The sequence below is a fragment of the Lachnellula hyalina genome (assembly GCF_007821495.1).
Source record: "Lachnellula hyalina strain CBS 185.66 chromosome Unknown contig00031, whole genome shotgun sequence".
NCBI classification, from domain to species: domain Eukaryota; kingdom Fungi; phylum Ascomycota; class Leotiomycetes; order Helotiales; family Lachnaceae; genus Lachnellula; species Lachnellula hyalina.
In genome coordinates this window covers 25713-40785 of record NW_022157145.1, presented here as the reverse complement: position 1 = coordinate 40785, position 15073 = coordinate 25713, and the positions used below count along the sequence as shown (strand labels likewise).

The following is a 15073-nucleotide window of genomic DNA, read 5'->3' as shown; positions in this document are numbered from 1 at the left end:
CACGCCAAGCTCCTTTGACCCGAAAATCCCACTCAGCCTTCACCACCCTCCACATGCGCCATATAAATCCATCTGAGGTGACACTCTCGATGGCTTTCGTATGGAGCTCCGTGCGGCAGGATTCCTCCTCGAAGATTTCCTTACTCTAGTGTTCACTTGTTCACTTGACAGCCCCGTCTTTAAAAACAGCAAGTTTTGCCCTTCAAAGCGGCGACGAGGCTCGACAAGGCAAAATCAGGGCGAACTACATCAACGGCTGCCTAATACTTTGCACCTTTGAGAATGGACACTCGTTATCACCTTCTTCGTCCTATTACTTACCCCTCAACACCATGCGCTGGCCCTGGCCCTTCTATTCTTGCATCAACAAGACGTGGCAGCAAGAGTTGGGCATCAATAAAATATTCCCCCTCTTTCGCAAATCCAAACCGAGATCTTCTATCTATTACGACCCAACAGAAACAGCACACCGTCGCCCTGTTTTACCAATTGCTGTGACCGAGAATTTGAGATGAGGGGTTCAGTTGCCCGGATGGTTCGCGCCCAAGGCTAAGTCGTTGCCTTCGTGCCGCTGTTTGGTTGAAGCTCATTCCATCGATCGAGCTTTCACTGCACGGAGAAAAGGCCTTCAAATATGCCTCGCCACGTTAACGATCAGTAGAAGCTTCCGCAAGCCCCAGTAAGGCTGTGGATGCCGTGCCTTTGACCAGTCTTTGAGGCTTTTCCCCCTTCCCGCTGGTTACACAGGAAGAAGGCTCTAAGGCAGCATTTTCGAACCTACCCTGATCCCTTGAGCTTCGCCGATTTCCTCCAAGAATACATATCGACTCGACGACTCACAGAGCTTCGCTTCTAGGGTCCATATATACCTTTCCGTCGGTGAGCGTATGAGGAAAGCTGTGGTATTTTATTTCCATTACAGATCTGCATATGGGGCTAAGGGGAAACCCTTCTCCTAACGAATCCTTCAACTCAAGGCTCGCACCTTTCTCGAATTCAGATGCATGGAAGCAACGTGTTCTTCTCTTGTGGTCCCACTCATTGTACGCCTTATTAAACTACAAATTCAACGTGCTCTTTGCGTCTACCTTGCACGTGGAATTATAAACATGCACAGGTGACTGGCTGCATCGTTAGAGAGCCTCATCAACAGAGGCCTCCCATTTAACAAGATATGCCCCAAACAATAATCACCATTCTCGTCAATTACCTTCTATCTACAAGATCACAATTTATACATTCATTCAGACCGATTAATCTCTTTTGTATTACTTGTTGACGGGTAAGCAGTTTTGGTTTTGTTATTCCAGTAACCCCAAACACTTAGCCAAGTGTTTCCGAGTACATAGTTCGCTCGGTCCATTTGGACTAATCTTCTTCAAAGGGTATCACAGAACCTTCAAAGGACAACAGCAGTTGTCTAATTATCATCATCGTGCTCGAAGCCGAGAGATCTCAAAAGTCAATCATGCGACGCGATTCAGCACAAAGTGCGGCACATTTCGAAGGATATGAAAATGTCCCAATGATAAATAGTCACTCCCACCAATCGTCTGATTCGTCCAACAGCTACAACTCTAATGAGACTGTGTACTCTATCTCTCCATCTCTTATTATGGGATCCCCTGGAGGGTTCGATAACACAGCTATTACATCTGACTACTACGATCAAAGTTACAATTCTGACTTTTCACTTGAAACAACCTCGCCCAACAACGTGTCTGGCTATCCAACAGAAAGTTATTCCCAACAGAGTCAAATTGTGAGTCCAACAAATGTGCGACCTACGCCCACCAGTCTTGGATGGGAAGGAAACTGGGAGATTAGAAATTACTATGACCTAGAACTACCAACAAAAGAGTCTAAATCAAAAGAGCCTTACCTCGTTTTACGCGAGGACTTTCCCGAAACCTCATACACTCCTAGAATCGTGTATCTAGACAGAGAACCGTACGTTATATGCCCCGCTACTATTTCAACGTCATCATTGACCATCTACTAACAAGCACTTCTATCTCTAGTAATCCCCAGAAAAACCGCCACCCATGTCAGTTCCCTGGAAAGGCCTGCTGGGAAAAGAAAGGTGGTACTCGGCCCGTTTTCGCTCGTTGGGCCGACCTCATCAGACACTACACCCGCATCCATGCTCGAGAGAAAGAATCCATACCCTGCGACTACCAGAACTGCACGCGCGCAAAGGATCCCTTTGGTCGCAAAGACCACTACCGCGACCACCTTCGCGACTTCCACAAAGAGGATATGAGTCGGCCCAGCGTCAGCAAGAAGGGCGTCGACAAGGAAGCCTGGCGTCGTGAACGCCGTGTCAACGAACGTTGGTGGCGCTGCTCAAAATGCCTCATACGCATCAACGTTAGCAAGAATGGGTGGAAGTGCTCAACTTGCAAAGTGGAATGCGATGAGGAGCGTAGAGTTGCGCGCACGAAGGGGTTGGAGGGCAACGAGGAGGCCAAGTATGAGGATAAGGTGGAGGTCGAGGCTCCAACGCAACCGTATTCAGAATGTAGGGTCTGCGATGGGAACGGGTATGTTGATCTTGGAAATGGATGGAAGGAGTGTCTCTATTGCACAAGCACTTCGGTGCCGTCTTATGGCAGTTCCAGCTCTTATGTGGCGGCGAGTGTGAGCTTCTCCTCGAGGAATGATAAGGCGGGGTCTGAGTGGGATTCCCAATCCTCGAGCTGGCAGTAGCGGCTAGCGGCTACAAAATCAAGGTACGACGCAACGGCAGACAAAAATCACGACGAAACGGCATGGGTATCATTTATGGGTGGCAAGAGAGCATGGTCGGCGTCCGGCGTTGGGAGAGGATTTATTATGGGATTGGCGTTAAGATTGAACGGTGTTCACAGATGGGCTGCTGCGAAAAGTTTCATTCGTTTCTTGCCCACCCACCATATCCCAGTAGGGGTTGGGCATAGTTTTGTTTCCCTATTTTTATGGGAAGTCGCTACCTTGAAGGACATGGTTTTGGTCTCTTTGTTCCTCTCTCTTCGTTTCTTCTGCTCATTTTTCAAGTTCCGCTCTTCTATAATCTTCACTCGGAGTTTGGGTCTCATTTTACGGCACTTCAGGAATGATTTCAATAACCTTTCCTCGAAAGTTTCAGGCTCATGTTTTTTGTACACTGTTATGGGGCGTTTGGTTCGGCGGCGTTTCATTACCAGGCGCACTGGCTTATTATATGGAGAAGTTTATTCACACCATCTTCACGGCTCGTGCAACATCATAGTCCTCATCGATGTTCCTTATAACGGTCTTCTGGTCTCATCAAAATAAGCATCATCTATTTTCTTATTCGACACTTATGGCTGTCACGGCTGTCTTCTTATTCATATCCTTGTTTTATTACTTTGGCTCAAGGTATGATAGATTGTTGGGTGGCTTTGATTTTCGGGCATTTTCAGCAGGGGTGGGATGGAATGGGATGGGATGGAAAGAAGAATATGGTCTTTCTTGGCTGTTTCAACAGATATTTTTATTATTGTTATCTGACGAAATAGATGCTACATCCATTATCACACTGGAAAAGTGGCCAAGATCCGTAAAAGCTCTGGAAGAGAATCCCGCTTCCGTAGGTCTACTTTTTATGTTCTTAACACAGTGTACAGACTAACAAACTTACATTGTGAGAAACAAGTGAGATGATGACGAATAAAAGCCCCTTCGGGATGGAAGATATGTTTGGAACTTTGGATGAATATATAAAAATAATTAATTCATATATACCTACTGTATTACCTAGGTAATTGAGGATATAGATAACAATAAAGATCTCCGTTGTCGGATAGGCCCACTGCGGGGCTTTACAGAAATCGCTCTAATTTCGGGCGATCCTGGAATTCTGCGAATTTGGCGGGGACAGGGAATTTAAGTATGGGAGCTTAAAAAGAAAACTTCGAAAATGGCGTCCACCTTCCTTTTACATGCAACCATTGACTTGTCGGCTGAATTGAGCGTCGTCCTGCAATCTTCGAGCCACCCACGAGCTCTGCCACCCTCCTTCTGCTTCTGTGCCCCCGGTTTTTCCCCAGCTAACGGACGGCTGCTCGCGGATCTCCACATATCAACACCCTCGGTCGTACGAGTAGAATCAGTCCTATACCGGAAAACCAGCAACTTGCCTATCAACGGTATCGGGTTCTGCGCGCGGCAGTCCTATTCACTCCGAGATCATGAACGCCCAACGCTTCTCGTCCTCCCTGGCTCGAACACTCCTCCACCCCTCCCCCTCTCTATCCTTCGCAGCGAGAAACACTGCCAGCTTTACACAAGTCAGACGCACCATGGCCAGCTTCCAGAAAATCAAGGTCAAGAACCCGGTGGTCGAACTCGATGGCGACGAGATGACGAGGATCATCTGGAAGGATATCAAGGACAAATTCATCCACCCGTACCTGGATATCGACCTAAAGTACTACGATTTGGGACTCGAATACAGAGACGAGACCAACGATCAGGTCACAATTGATTCTGCCGAGGCCATTAAAAAATACAGCGTTGGTGTCAAGTGCGCGACTATTACGCCTGATGAGGCGCGAGTAGAGGAGTTCAAGCTCAAGCAGAGTTCGTCTCTCCCTCCCTTGGAATATGCGGGGTAAAACAAATTGCTAATATTTGCGAATAGTGTGGTTATCTCCAAACGGCACAATCAGAAATGCTCTTGGAGGCACAGTCTTCAGAGAACCCATCGTTATTCCCCGAATCCCACGTCTCGTACCCGGCTGGAAGAAGCCCATCATCATCGGACGCCACGCATTCGGAGATCAATACCGCGCGAAAGACAAAGTGATTACGGGAAATGGCAAGCTCTCCATGGTCTTCACGCCCGAGGGAGGCAAGCCTGAGGAAATTGAGGTTTACCAGTTCAAGAACGGTGGCGGCGTTGCGCAGACTCAATACAATACAGATGAGAGTATCACTGGGTTCGCACATGCTAGTTTCAAGCTCGCCATAAGCAAGAGCCTGCCGCTGTATATGAGCACCAAGAACACGATTCTGAAGAAGTATGATGGGCGGTTCAAGGATATTTTCCAGGAGGTGTATGAGAAGGATTATAAGAGCGAGTTTGAGAGCAAGAAGATCTGGTATGAGCATCGTCTTATTGATGATATGGTTGCGCAGATGATGAAGAGCTCTGGGGGTTACATTATGGCTTTGAAGAGTATGCCCCTCTTTTCCCAACCCTATTTCTATCCTGCAGTAAGGGAACAATGCTAATCAGGATACAGACTACGACGGAGACGTGCAATCCGACATCGTAGCTCAAGGTTTCGGCTCCCTCGGCCTCATGACATCCGTCCTCATCACACCTGATGGCAAGACTTTCGAATCCGAAGCCGCCCACGGCACCGTCACGCGCCACTACCGCGAGCACCAAAAAGGCAACGAGACATCCACCAACCCCATCGCCTCCATCTTCGCCTGGACCCGTGGGCTCGTACAACGAGGCACCCTTGACGAGACGCCTGATGTCGTAGCATTCGCCGAGAGTCTAGAGAAGGCGTGTATAGATACTGTTGATGAGGATGGCATTATGACCAAGGACTTGGCGCTCGCGTGTGGGAAGACCGGACGCGAGGATTATGTTACTACAACTGAGTACTTGAATGCTGTGGAGAGGAGGATGAAGACTTTGTTGAAGCAGAAGCTTTAGGTGGATATTTAGGCTGGTCCAAGGATAAAATGACTTGATAGGTTTTGCCATATTGACGTTATGTTTGCTCGCATATTGGTCGCGTTGAATTCTGCATATAGATGCATCAGACAGGTAGCATTGGCAATAGACCGTCCTGGCGTTGCATTGCATCAGCTCTTTCAATGAGAACTAAATCTACATAAACTGTGTTCAGCGCAGCAGTTGACTTCAAGTGATCGCAGTAGTCCCAAGTCCTAAGTCTTTCTGCAAATAAACTCCTAATCCACAATCCGCTCTAGAGAATATTACATCAATAAGCAAGAAACTTATTAGTCACATTTCATGCTTCTCGTTGTTGCAATGCTTGATTATCAGATCCATCCAAGTGGATCGGAAGCGGATTGATTTTGGGATTGTTTAACGCTGCTTCACTCTTAGCTTCATATCATAGCATGGCAAGGCAAGACGAGGTCCCTTTGTGCTATCTTAGATTAGACATGTCCACGCGATAAGCAGGATGCCCTTCTCCAAGCAGAAATGACTCCGAAGCGGTTCTAAGCAGAGGAGTACTCCATAAGGAGGGACCATGTCAAGGGTCTCGATCAGGTGACCCATTTTGTGAATTGCACATTCCAAAAATATGTACTTTCCTCACCTGGGATCAATTTATTTACCCCGCAATTGTCCTTGAACTTCCCCTTTTCCTCACACTTCCCCAATATACGGAGCTTGTATTGAGGGGAAGAATTATTCCATGAGGCTAACGCAGGTGCAGGCCGGAAGCAAATGTCATAACCAATGATTTGGTATTCTTTTGTCCGTATAACAATAAAGCTGCGCACCAGTTCTCCCTTTGCCTTCATTTTGCATTTCAAACCTCTCTCTTCCAAATTGAACATCAAAAATGGGACTACTAACTGCCGCTTTAAGAAATACACATGGGAAGGAAATGAGATGGCAAAGCCGACCTTATCGAGCATTCTTAAGACTAGTAGAGGAAAGCTGAGGTGAGTAGAAGGGATATGTAGTGTTATTTGTGTTATTGGCCATTAATGGAGATAGAGCCAGAGGGTGTAGCCACCTATCCGAGATGTCTTCTAGGTCCCTGTCCACTGTTACGTTGGCTAGACAAAATACCCAAGTCGCCAACCCGTTCAAGTAGTAGGCATCAGTTTTATTTGGTATGTAAGTTGCGGCTGCCTTAGAAGATGCACAGCTCATAGGAATACGGCTTGAGGCCATCGAGACGCCAATATTGATGGGTGTAAAGTTGGAGTGTCTGGCAGGTTACCGGAAACAAAACTTCAGTCAGTAGTATTGACCAATCATAATTTCCCATTTTGGGTGCGTACTGTAATGGGCGAGATGTGTAGAACATACGACTATTAGACAGCCATTTATGCTGGGTGGATCCAATCATGCAAAGGTTAGTTTGTGGGGGTCGTTTTACGGGCTCGGACCGGCTGGTCAAAGCGCGCATGGAGACTCTAGTCCCGATCGACCATCAAATCGTATATTCTGCTATATCCTTTACAAGTCCCGTACAGAAAGCATGCACATAAGGATTAATGAGAGAAAACCGATTCAAACCCAAACAGAACCTATCCTTTAAGCCGCGTGGCGATTGCCTCGGAAATATTACAGCTGGCACGCATTTAATGATAAGACAAGCACGCCATATTATAAGGATGCAACCCAAATATTGGACACCCAGTGGAGATCAGAAGCGCTACACCCTTACATCTGCCTCGCCTCGGCATCCCATGGGCTTCGATTGCTATATATCCGCTATTAGCAAATCATCCTACTGTTGTTCTACTGTTCAATTCAATCATCAATCGACTTGACGCTAGGTATCTCATTTCCTATGCCGAAAGAAAGGCGTGCAAGAGGGAGAAAGACTACTGTAGAAGGTGTTACAGCGATAAACAATAACCAGGTGTGATAGATCGCGATATACTTGCGGACTTTTGCTAAAGTGTTCATTTTATAGCTCGACAACACCTCTAACGCTTATCAACGCCCACGAACAAGAGCTTGGGTAAAGCAAGAGGATGAAAGCAGGAGGAAAGAAACAGTCGGACAACCGGTCAACACGACTCATCAACGTCCGTCACACCAGCGGGGGCTTCAGCCCGGAGAGCTCAGCAATCGACTGCCTCAACTACAGCAAGATCACCCTCAAGTATCAACAAGGGCTATACCACGAAATCGGAGGCCGTCGATAAAAAAGGCACCGCCAGCAAAACGAGTTGCCAATAAAACAGCAAAAGCACCGGTCAAGAGAAGGAAGTCGTCAAGAAAGGGTCGAGAAGACCAAAACAAGATAACAACTAGACAAACAAGTGAAACAGAACAACAGCAAGTAAGAGCTCCACTTAGATCTAGATATAGTCTAGACATACAGTTTGATCAGCCTCTAAAGCGAATAGGACCCTGTGTTGGCTAATTGGCTAAGTCGGGTCGAACCCGTCTCTCCCGAAGTCTTGCGTCAAGAGCCAGCGTCGTGTACAGACCCTATCCTGGATATTGAAGATAGCTCAGAGGTCAATATGGATTCAAGCTCAACATCAAGAGAAGACGGATCTACGACGCAAAAAGGGAGAAGGTCCGGAAGCATCAAAGTTTCATTAGAGAAACTTCGAGTACGTCGAATTTTAAGGGATCCTAAACCAGATAGCAGAATCCAGCACCTGAATTCGATTCTCACCACAGAGCTTCCAGAACGGCAGTTGAAAGACATTGAAGGCTTACGATCCGTCGCCGCTCATTTCCTCCAACAGATAGCCGACCATCCGGATGATAGCTGTTATATGTACATCGACGACTTTTCTTTTGCTTTTGATAAGGGAAAATCAAAGATCAGTTACCCGATTGTGAACCGTCGCTATTTCGATGCAGATTTAAGGCGATGCTTGGCGAGGAACGAAGCCGTCCTCCAAAGGACTATTATGATACACATTATCAATCAATATTGGCTGGACCACATTTTCGATTGGAACACCGAAGGGCAATGGTCCCAGCCAAAAGACACACGTCTGCCATCCCGTGAAGATGACGACATCTCACAACCTAAGCCAGACCTTGCCATCAGCTTTACACTAAGTTCTTTCACTGTCGCAGAAGATGAATCGGATCCAATTCCGCCAGATCTCACAAAGTGCTTATCCCCAGACGGCGGTAATCGATGTTTCCCATTCATTTTCTTTGAGGTTAAAAAGGCTGGAGCAGATCTTCAGGATGCCTATACTGCCAATCTGCATAGTGCCAGCCAAGCTTTATACAACATTTACAACTGGATGGTACGTTCTAACAAAGAAGATACATTTCTGGAAAAGGTTCGGGTATTTTCGGTAGTTTTTAACGCCCAAGATCTTGGTGTTCGTGTACATCGTGCTGCTAAGCTACCTACTGGAGGAGGAGCTCTCTGCTTTCAATTTGACGAGTTTAGGCCTTTGGACCGATATACTAAAGATCAAGCATGCCTGCTTATCAAAGCCATCATGACCGACTATGCAGCAAAAGAACTTCATCCTATTCTTAAATCTACATTCGCCGAAATTGTTACCCAAGAAGATGATCGGATTACAAGCAAGCGTAAGGTCGCCCCAGCAGGTGCTTCTTCTTCAAAACGGACTCGAAGAGACAAGAATGATGGACCACATACGGGCCAGTCATTTGGGATGAGCAATTTAAGTACGTGAGGTGATATTTCTGGGGGCTTTTCTTCAGCAATCTCGGATATGCAAAGACTTTAGTAGTTGAACTAGGACGGACTTTTGAACGGGCTGTTATTCCTAGTTCAGCCCTTACATCTGCAGTCTCGCGCTCATTTTAGAACTGCAGACTATTCAATTGATTCTCATCCTATGGGTAGTCCGGAATGAATCAAGCATAGACTGAAAGGTAGAGAACCTCGGTACCATTGTCCTAGCTTCCTACCCCCCCACCCCTCCCCCACTAGTCACCATGTCCTATCTCACCTATAATAACTGGCGGATCGAATAGCTTCAGTATACTTATGTATATAATTTAATTTTATAAACTAGAGGTTCTATTGCATTAAAAATCAGGGCAAAAAATATTATAATAACAGGATTAATCAGATAGAACTAAAAGCCTTTGTTTTTATAAAGTAGAGCTTAGAACCTATTAAAACTATATGCCTTCTAGAAGCATTACGTCTAGAAGAACATACAGGCTACAGAGGAATATAAGGTAGGGAGTATTTGAAAGAGGAAAGCTACTATCTAAAGGAAGACGAAGATATTATATCCTTGTATATGAGCCCTAGCGGCCGCGTCACCCCACACTGCAAAGGCTGTATTTCCAACAATTATTACAATAGCTCTAGAGCTCTTTTGATTTAAGGATGCGCCTTTAATCTTATTTAGCTACGCCTATAGCTTCGCGGATAACTTCCTAAGGGATGCGAATATTTGTGATTTGGCTAATATCTTTAGCTGTCAAGACGCTAGCGCGATGTAGGGTATTGCATTTCTTTCTCTCCTCCTTATAAAGACTAGGAGAAGGGGTCTAAATGCGCGCATAAGACCTACGAGGCTTACGACTGCCAGTTCTAGTCATAATAAGAAGTAAGGAATGTAATAATATGATATTTTAATGTAGAAGCGCGCTGGATGGAAAAACGACAGGTAAACAAGGCTAAATTTGGGTGGTGGCCCGTGTACCAAATTCGGCCGATTATTTCCCACAAGAGACTGTCTCCGCTAATGCCGCTGCGGGCATTGATTTTGGGATTAAGGTGTCTCGGGTGTTTAACGCTGCTTCACTCTTAGCTTTATATCATAGCAAGGCAAGGCAAGACGAGGCCCCTTTATACCATCTCTAGATTAGACATGTCCACGCGACAAGCAACTCAGGCATGCTTGCCATGCAGGTACATATGCCTGCAAATTAAAGCCCCCAATCCAATGAGAGCAAAATATAATTAATATTTACGCAGGAAACTGAAACGGAAATGTACAAAAGAACTACCTATATGTTCCTTGGCAAGTCTAATGCAAATGCAAGAAATAAAGTCTTCCAAACCTAACTACTATACCAAATAGTGTACTCGATTAGGCAAACCATGTACATATTCCAGCCCGCCAAAACCCTCCTCCAATCGTGCGGAAAAGGACTCACCTGAATCCCTTTCACAGAGAGTTGAATTACTGGAACAATTGCTCAAGAACCAAACACAGACACAATCAAGCAGTAGCAATGGCAATGGCAATGTTGGGGTGAATTTCAAACCACAGGCAGGGTTCTTGATACCCGTTGCGGGATTACCGTCAAATGCTTCTCGCTCGCATACTTTGTTTCCAACGACCTTTTTTCTGGATTCAAAAGCGCATCGTCCTATAAGTGCGGATCAGCTGCTTCCTGATTTGCCGGTTCCGGTGGGGATTATGGATGTGCTGATCTCTAGTTCGCCTTTGCAATCTTTGTGTAGCACTTATTGGTCGCGCACCCATACCTGGCTACCAATTCTCAGCCGAAAGAGGGTATCAGAGAAAGTAGATAAGTTCAACGCAGCTACAGACGCGGGACTAGCGATTTTGCTCCTCTGCATGAAGCTTGTCTCTCAGCTTCCATCTGAGCTCGAACACCCTGCACTTTCAGCGCTGTATTGTTTGGCGAAGGGGTCTCTTTCCCGGCTGGAACATGCTGGCCTGATATCGCTCCAGCTGCTTCAATCTGCTATTCTGATAGCTGTCTATGAGATTGGGCACGCGATATATCCTGCTTCGTATTTGAGCATTAGTCATGCTGCCAGGCTGGGGATCATGATGGGTTTCCATTGCAAGTACGCAGCACAGCTTTTCATGGACCCTGAGACTTGGACTTATCGTGAAGAGGAGAGGAGGGCTTGGTGGGCTATTGTTATCCTTGACCGGTATGTCTATCCAAGTTCCTGAATATACAAATACTAAAGCATTCCTCACGTATAGATACGCAAACCTAGGCGTCCACGGCCTCCCGCTTAACGTTTCGGAACCTCTCAAAGGCACCCTTCTCCCGTGCACGGAATCCATCTGGAACAGTGGTGAAATCGGCACAAATCAACCACTCTTCGCATCCTCCTTCACCTGCACAATTGAAGTGGGGTCCTTTGCAAGTGCTTGCCAAGCATCACACGTCCTAGGTCTTGTGCTGCGGCACCGCGATGATCCTAACAAAGCGACCACAGACCCTCACTTTAGACTTTCCGAAGCACGTCAGTTACATCAAACCCTCTTAGCGCTGTCTACATATGTCGATCATGAGGCACAGGATGGCAGCATGGTGGTCGCAATAGCGCTTTGCTATTCTGCGCGTCTTGTGCTTTATGATATGTATGCATGCAATAATCAATTTTCTGCACTGGGGATCAGAATGTCGGAGGAAGAAGATATGCAAAAGGCTTCGATTGATGGGTATAGAAATGTTACGAGGGAAGTATTCAACTTTCTAGATGATGATGGGGGCCTTGTGGAGAATCCGTTTCTGTGTCACTGTTTGTATCAGGCTTCGGCTGTGTTTGCGTGGTTTATTAGGGAGAAGGGTAATGTTGAAGAGGTGGCGGGCTTGAGGGCTGTTGTGGGGAGGTTGAGAGGCATTGAAAGGACTTGGAGGGTTGCTGGTAAGTGCTTTTTCTACTTTGTCGAGCATTGATATTCAGCTAATATATTGAAGGGGAGTATATTCGGCATCTGGAGGCTGATGGGTCGCTGAAATCACTAGAAGAATAATATATATCCATCTTAAACTTCAAAGGCCGCGTCTCAAGGCTACTACTACCTAAGTAAAGTACCCACTTCAAAATAAATCCCCCTTTTCAACGCACGCCTTCCCCCAAGTCTTTCCTCACAATACACTACGCTACTCACCATCTACGCCAAATCACTCACTGCCGTTCTAAACAAATCCCTCTCAAGAATCTCCTCCTTCGCCGCAATCAACTCATCCACATCCCAATTAACCCACACAAACCTGCCCGCCAGAAACCCCGCCTCCTCGCTCGCAACCCAAACCACAAACTCCGCCGTCAACCTTGCATCCGTAAACGGGAAGTCCTCGGACGCCACAATCCCGCTCCTCGCCGCCATCTCCGTGTGCACCCCGCCCGGATGCAGCGACACGAAGCGCGCCACGCTCGCCGGCACATCATCCTGCAACGTCTCGCACAATCGCAGCAAGGCTGCTTTGCTAGCCATGTAGGACGAGAGGCCTGACGCCCGGAAGGGCTGCGAGTACGCGCCCTGCGTGTTAATCGTGATGACTACCGCTGGAGCAAGTGCAAGAGCAGGAGTCGCACTATCGCTCAAGCCCTGGCGATGCTTCAAGAACGACTGCGTAACCAGCGCGGTCCCGAATACGTTTATCTCAAACGCCTTCCACCACTCCCCCAGCTCCGCATCCCCGAACTTGTCGACCTTGGACATGTACCCGGCGTTGTTCACGAGCACATCTGGGCTTGTTTCCAGGGACGCGAAGAGCGCTGCGACGTCGGTTTTGGAGGAGATGTCCACGGTGAAGGTGCTGACTTTGAGGTTTGGGAATGTGCTTGTGAGTGAGGAGGCTGTGGTGCTGAGTTTGGATGAGGTGCGTCCGGCAAGGATGAGGTGGGAGGCGCCGGCGGTTGCGAATGAGGTGGCGATGCTGGCGCCTATGCCGTACCCACCGCCTGTGATGAGGATGGTTTTCCCGACGAATTCGGACTTGAGGTGGGTTGGGTCTAGGCGGGGGTAAGGGGTGAGGTGCTTGGCTTGGATGGGCATGATGAGATGATTTTGATGAAGTGCTGTTTGATATGCAAGAGCTTGGGAGTGAAGTAGAGTCAAGTGAAATAAAGTGATATCTTAATCAAAACTGTTTGTAGATAATGAAAGAAAAATCCTAACGAGTATCGAGGAAAAGCCCTACTTATAGAAATTTGGAACAGACTTAGTATGGAGGCATTATCAAGCAACCCCTAAAGAGGCACGCCACATACCCCATCTCGCAGCATCTGTAACAAATAATTGGATATCAAATGGCCGTACAAGGGGTAATGGTTGTGGGAGTTCTGAAGTGGAGAACATCGGAGCGGGCGGGAGCGGAGAGCGGGTGCGCTGCCGCTCTGATGTGATGTTGGATAGGGGCTGTAAGCGGAAGCGAGGCCCCTATCCGTGCGGGCCAGGGGTGGACGTGATGTGGGGGAAAGGAAGCGGATTCTTGTGTGTGCTGAGGGAGTCTGATGTTAGTATACATGTTGTTGTAATCTTTCAGTAGTTGTATGACCATATTCATAATGTTTCATCTTAGATACGCCGAACTAGAGATAAACACTATGATAAGTTATATGGATAAGTAGAACAGTAAAATTGCAGCCTTTGAAATGTTATACCCCAAGAACTATAGAGACAAGTAAACTACGGCACTTGAGCAGTTTTAAACTGAGTTAATGCTCGCTTCTGTTGCCTTCGTCTATTTAAGAACGCTTTAGTCGCTATCAAATTGAAAATGAAAAACCATGAGAATAGTAATACCTTCACAAACACAACAATTACTAGTAACACTAGTGAGGAGACTGCAAACCCATATGATGCCTGTTGAAACCTTTTGTCCTGTTGTAGTTTTGTTGTTCCAAGGCCAACTTGCATCGCGGAAAGAATAACAGTCGTATACAATAAGATAATTACCACCCATCCAAAATTGCGTTCAAAGAAAACGGTATAGCGGTTATACCCCTGCATGTAACCTAGCATGAATCGTCTTGGCTCGAGGATATGGAGGAGTCGATATATGGTGTTCAGCCTGCTCCATCGTAGCTCCCCATAATGATAGCGCTTACTGACGGTATCCAAAGCTTCGTGGTCGATATTTGAGAGGAACGTGTCAACAAAAAGAGTCCATTCCTCCCAGTTGATCTTTGAGGAAATCAGCCCAAGTTCCAAAGCGATTTTGAGGTCGCTGGGGTGACGTAAAAGCCAGACGTATGATAGTAAGAAGCCGCAGGAGCTAGCATGCAAGGCAGCATCGTTGCAAATCGTGCTTTTCCAAACATCATAGTCGAAGATATAATCTGGCAGAGGCTTTAGAAAGATTCGTGACTCGTGCCATACCATATGTAAGTCGGCCTGTTCGGTAATAAAGATTTGGCGCTCTATCATCTTTTGTCGGTGCAAAGGTCGAGCGGCTGTTGGCCTTCCCGCAAGCCACAAGTACTGTTGGATTTCATTGAGTCTCGGAACATCCATATCCATCTTCAAGAAAGGTGCAGGGTCGCTGCCACAGCGTACGAGGTTGCCGTGTCGATCATGGTATACCGTTGGTGCGGGCCGTCTGAATTTGACGAATTTGGTATCTGCAGGGAAAGGGGGAACCATCTATACGATGTTCATTACTCAGGGTGAACAAACCAAGGAAATATACCTAGGTAGGCTACAA

The 15073-nt window shown here is 46.8% G+C and overlaps 3 protein-coding genes across 3 annotated transcripts; 2 read left to right on the top strand and 1 right to left on the bottom strand.

Annotated features, from left to right (window-relative positions):
• Positions 1–4193: 4193 nt before the first annotated feature.
• Positions 4194–5674, top strand: icdA (Isocitrate dehydrogenase [NADP], mitochondrial; the record flags this gene model as incomplete). The annotated part of the gene is made up of 3 exons (XM_031147777.1): positions 4194–4584; positions 4646–5182; positions 5250–5674. 3 exons carry the CDS (start codon positions 4194–4196, stop codon positions 5672–5674), a joined length of 1353 nt encoding a protein of 450 aa, XP_031007195.1.
• A 4867-nt stretch (positions 5675–10541) lies between these two features.
• Positions 10542–12393, top strand: LHYA1_G002802 (uncharacterized protein; the record flags this gene model as incomplete). The annotated part of the gene is made up of 4 exons (XM_031147776.1): positions 10542–10556; positions 10729–11558; positions 11614–12284; positions 12338–12393. 4 exons carry the CDS (start codon positions 10542–10544, stop codon positions 12391–12393), a joined length of 1572 nt encoding a protein of 523 aa, XP_031007194.1.
• Positions 12394–12479: 86 nt separating this feature from the next.
• citE_0 (Short chain dehydrogenase) lies at positions 12480–13422 on the bottom strand (the record flags this gene model as incomplete). The annotated part of the gene is made up of 2 exons (XM_031147775.1): positions 12480–12518; positions 12553–13422. 2 exons carry the CDS (start codon positions 13420–13422, stop codon positions 12480–12482), a joined length of 909 nt encoding a protein of 302 aa, XP_031007197.1.
• Between the last annotated feature and the right edge of the window lie 1651 nt (positions 13423–15073).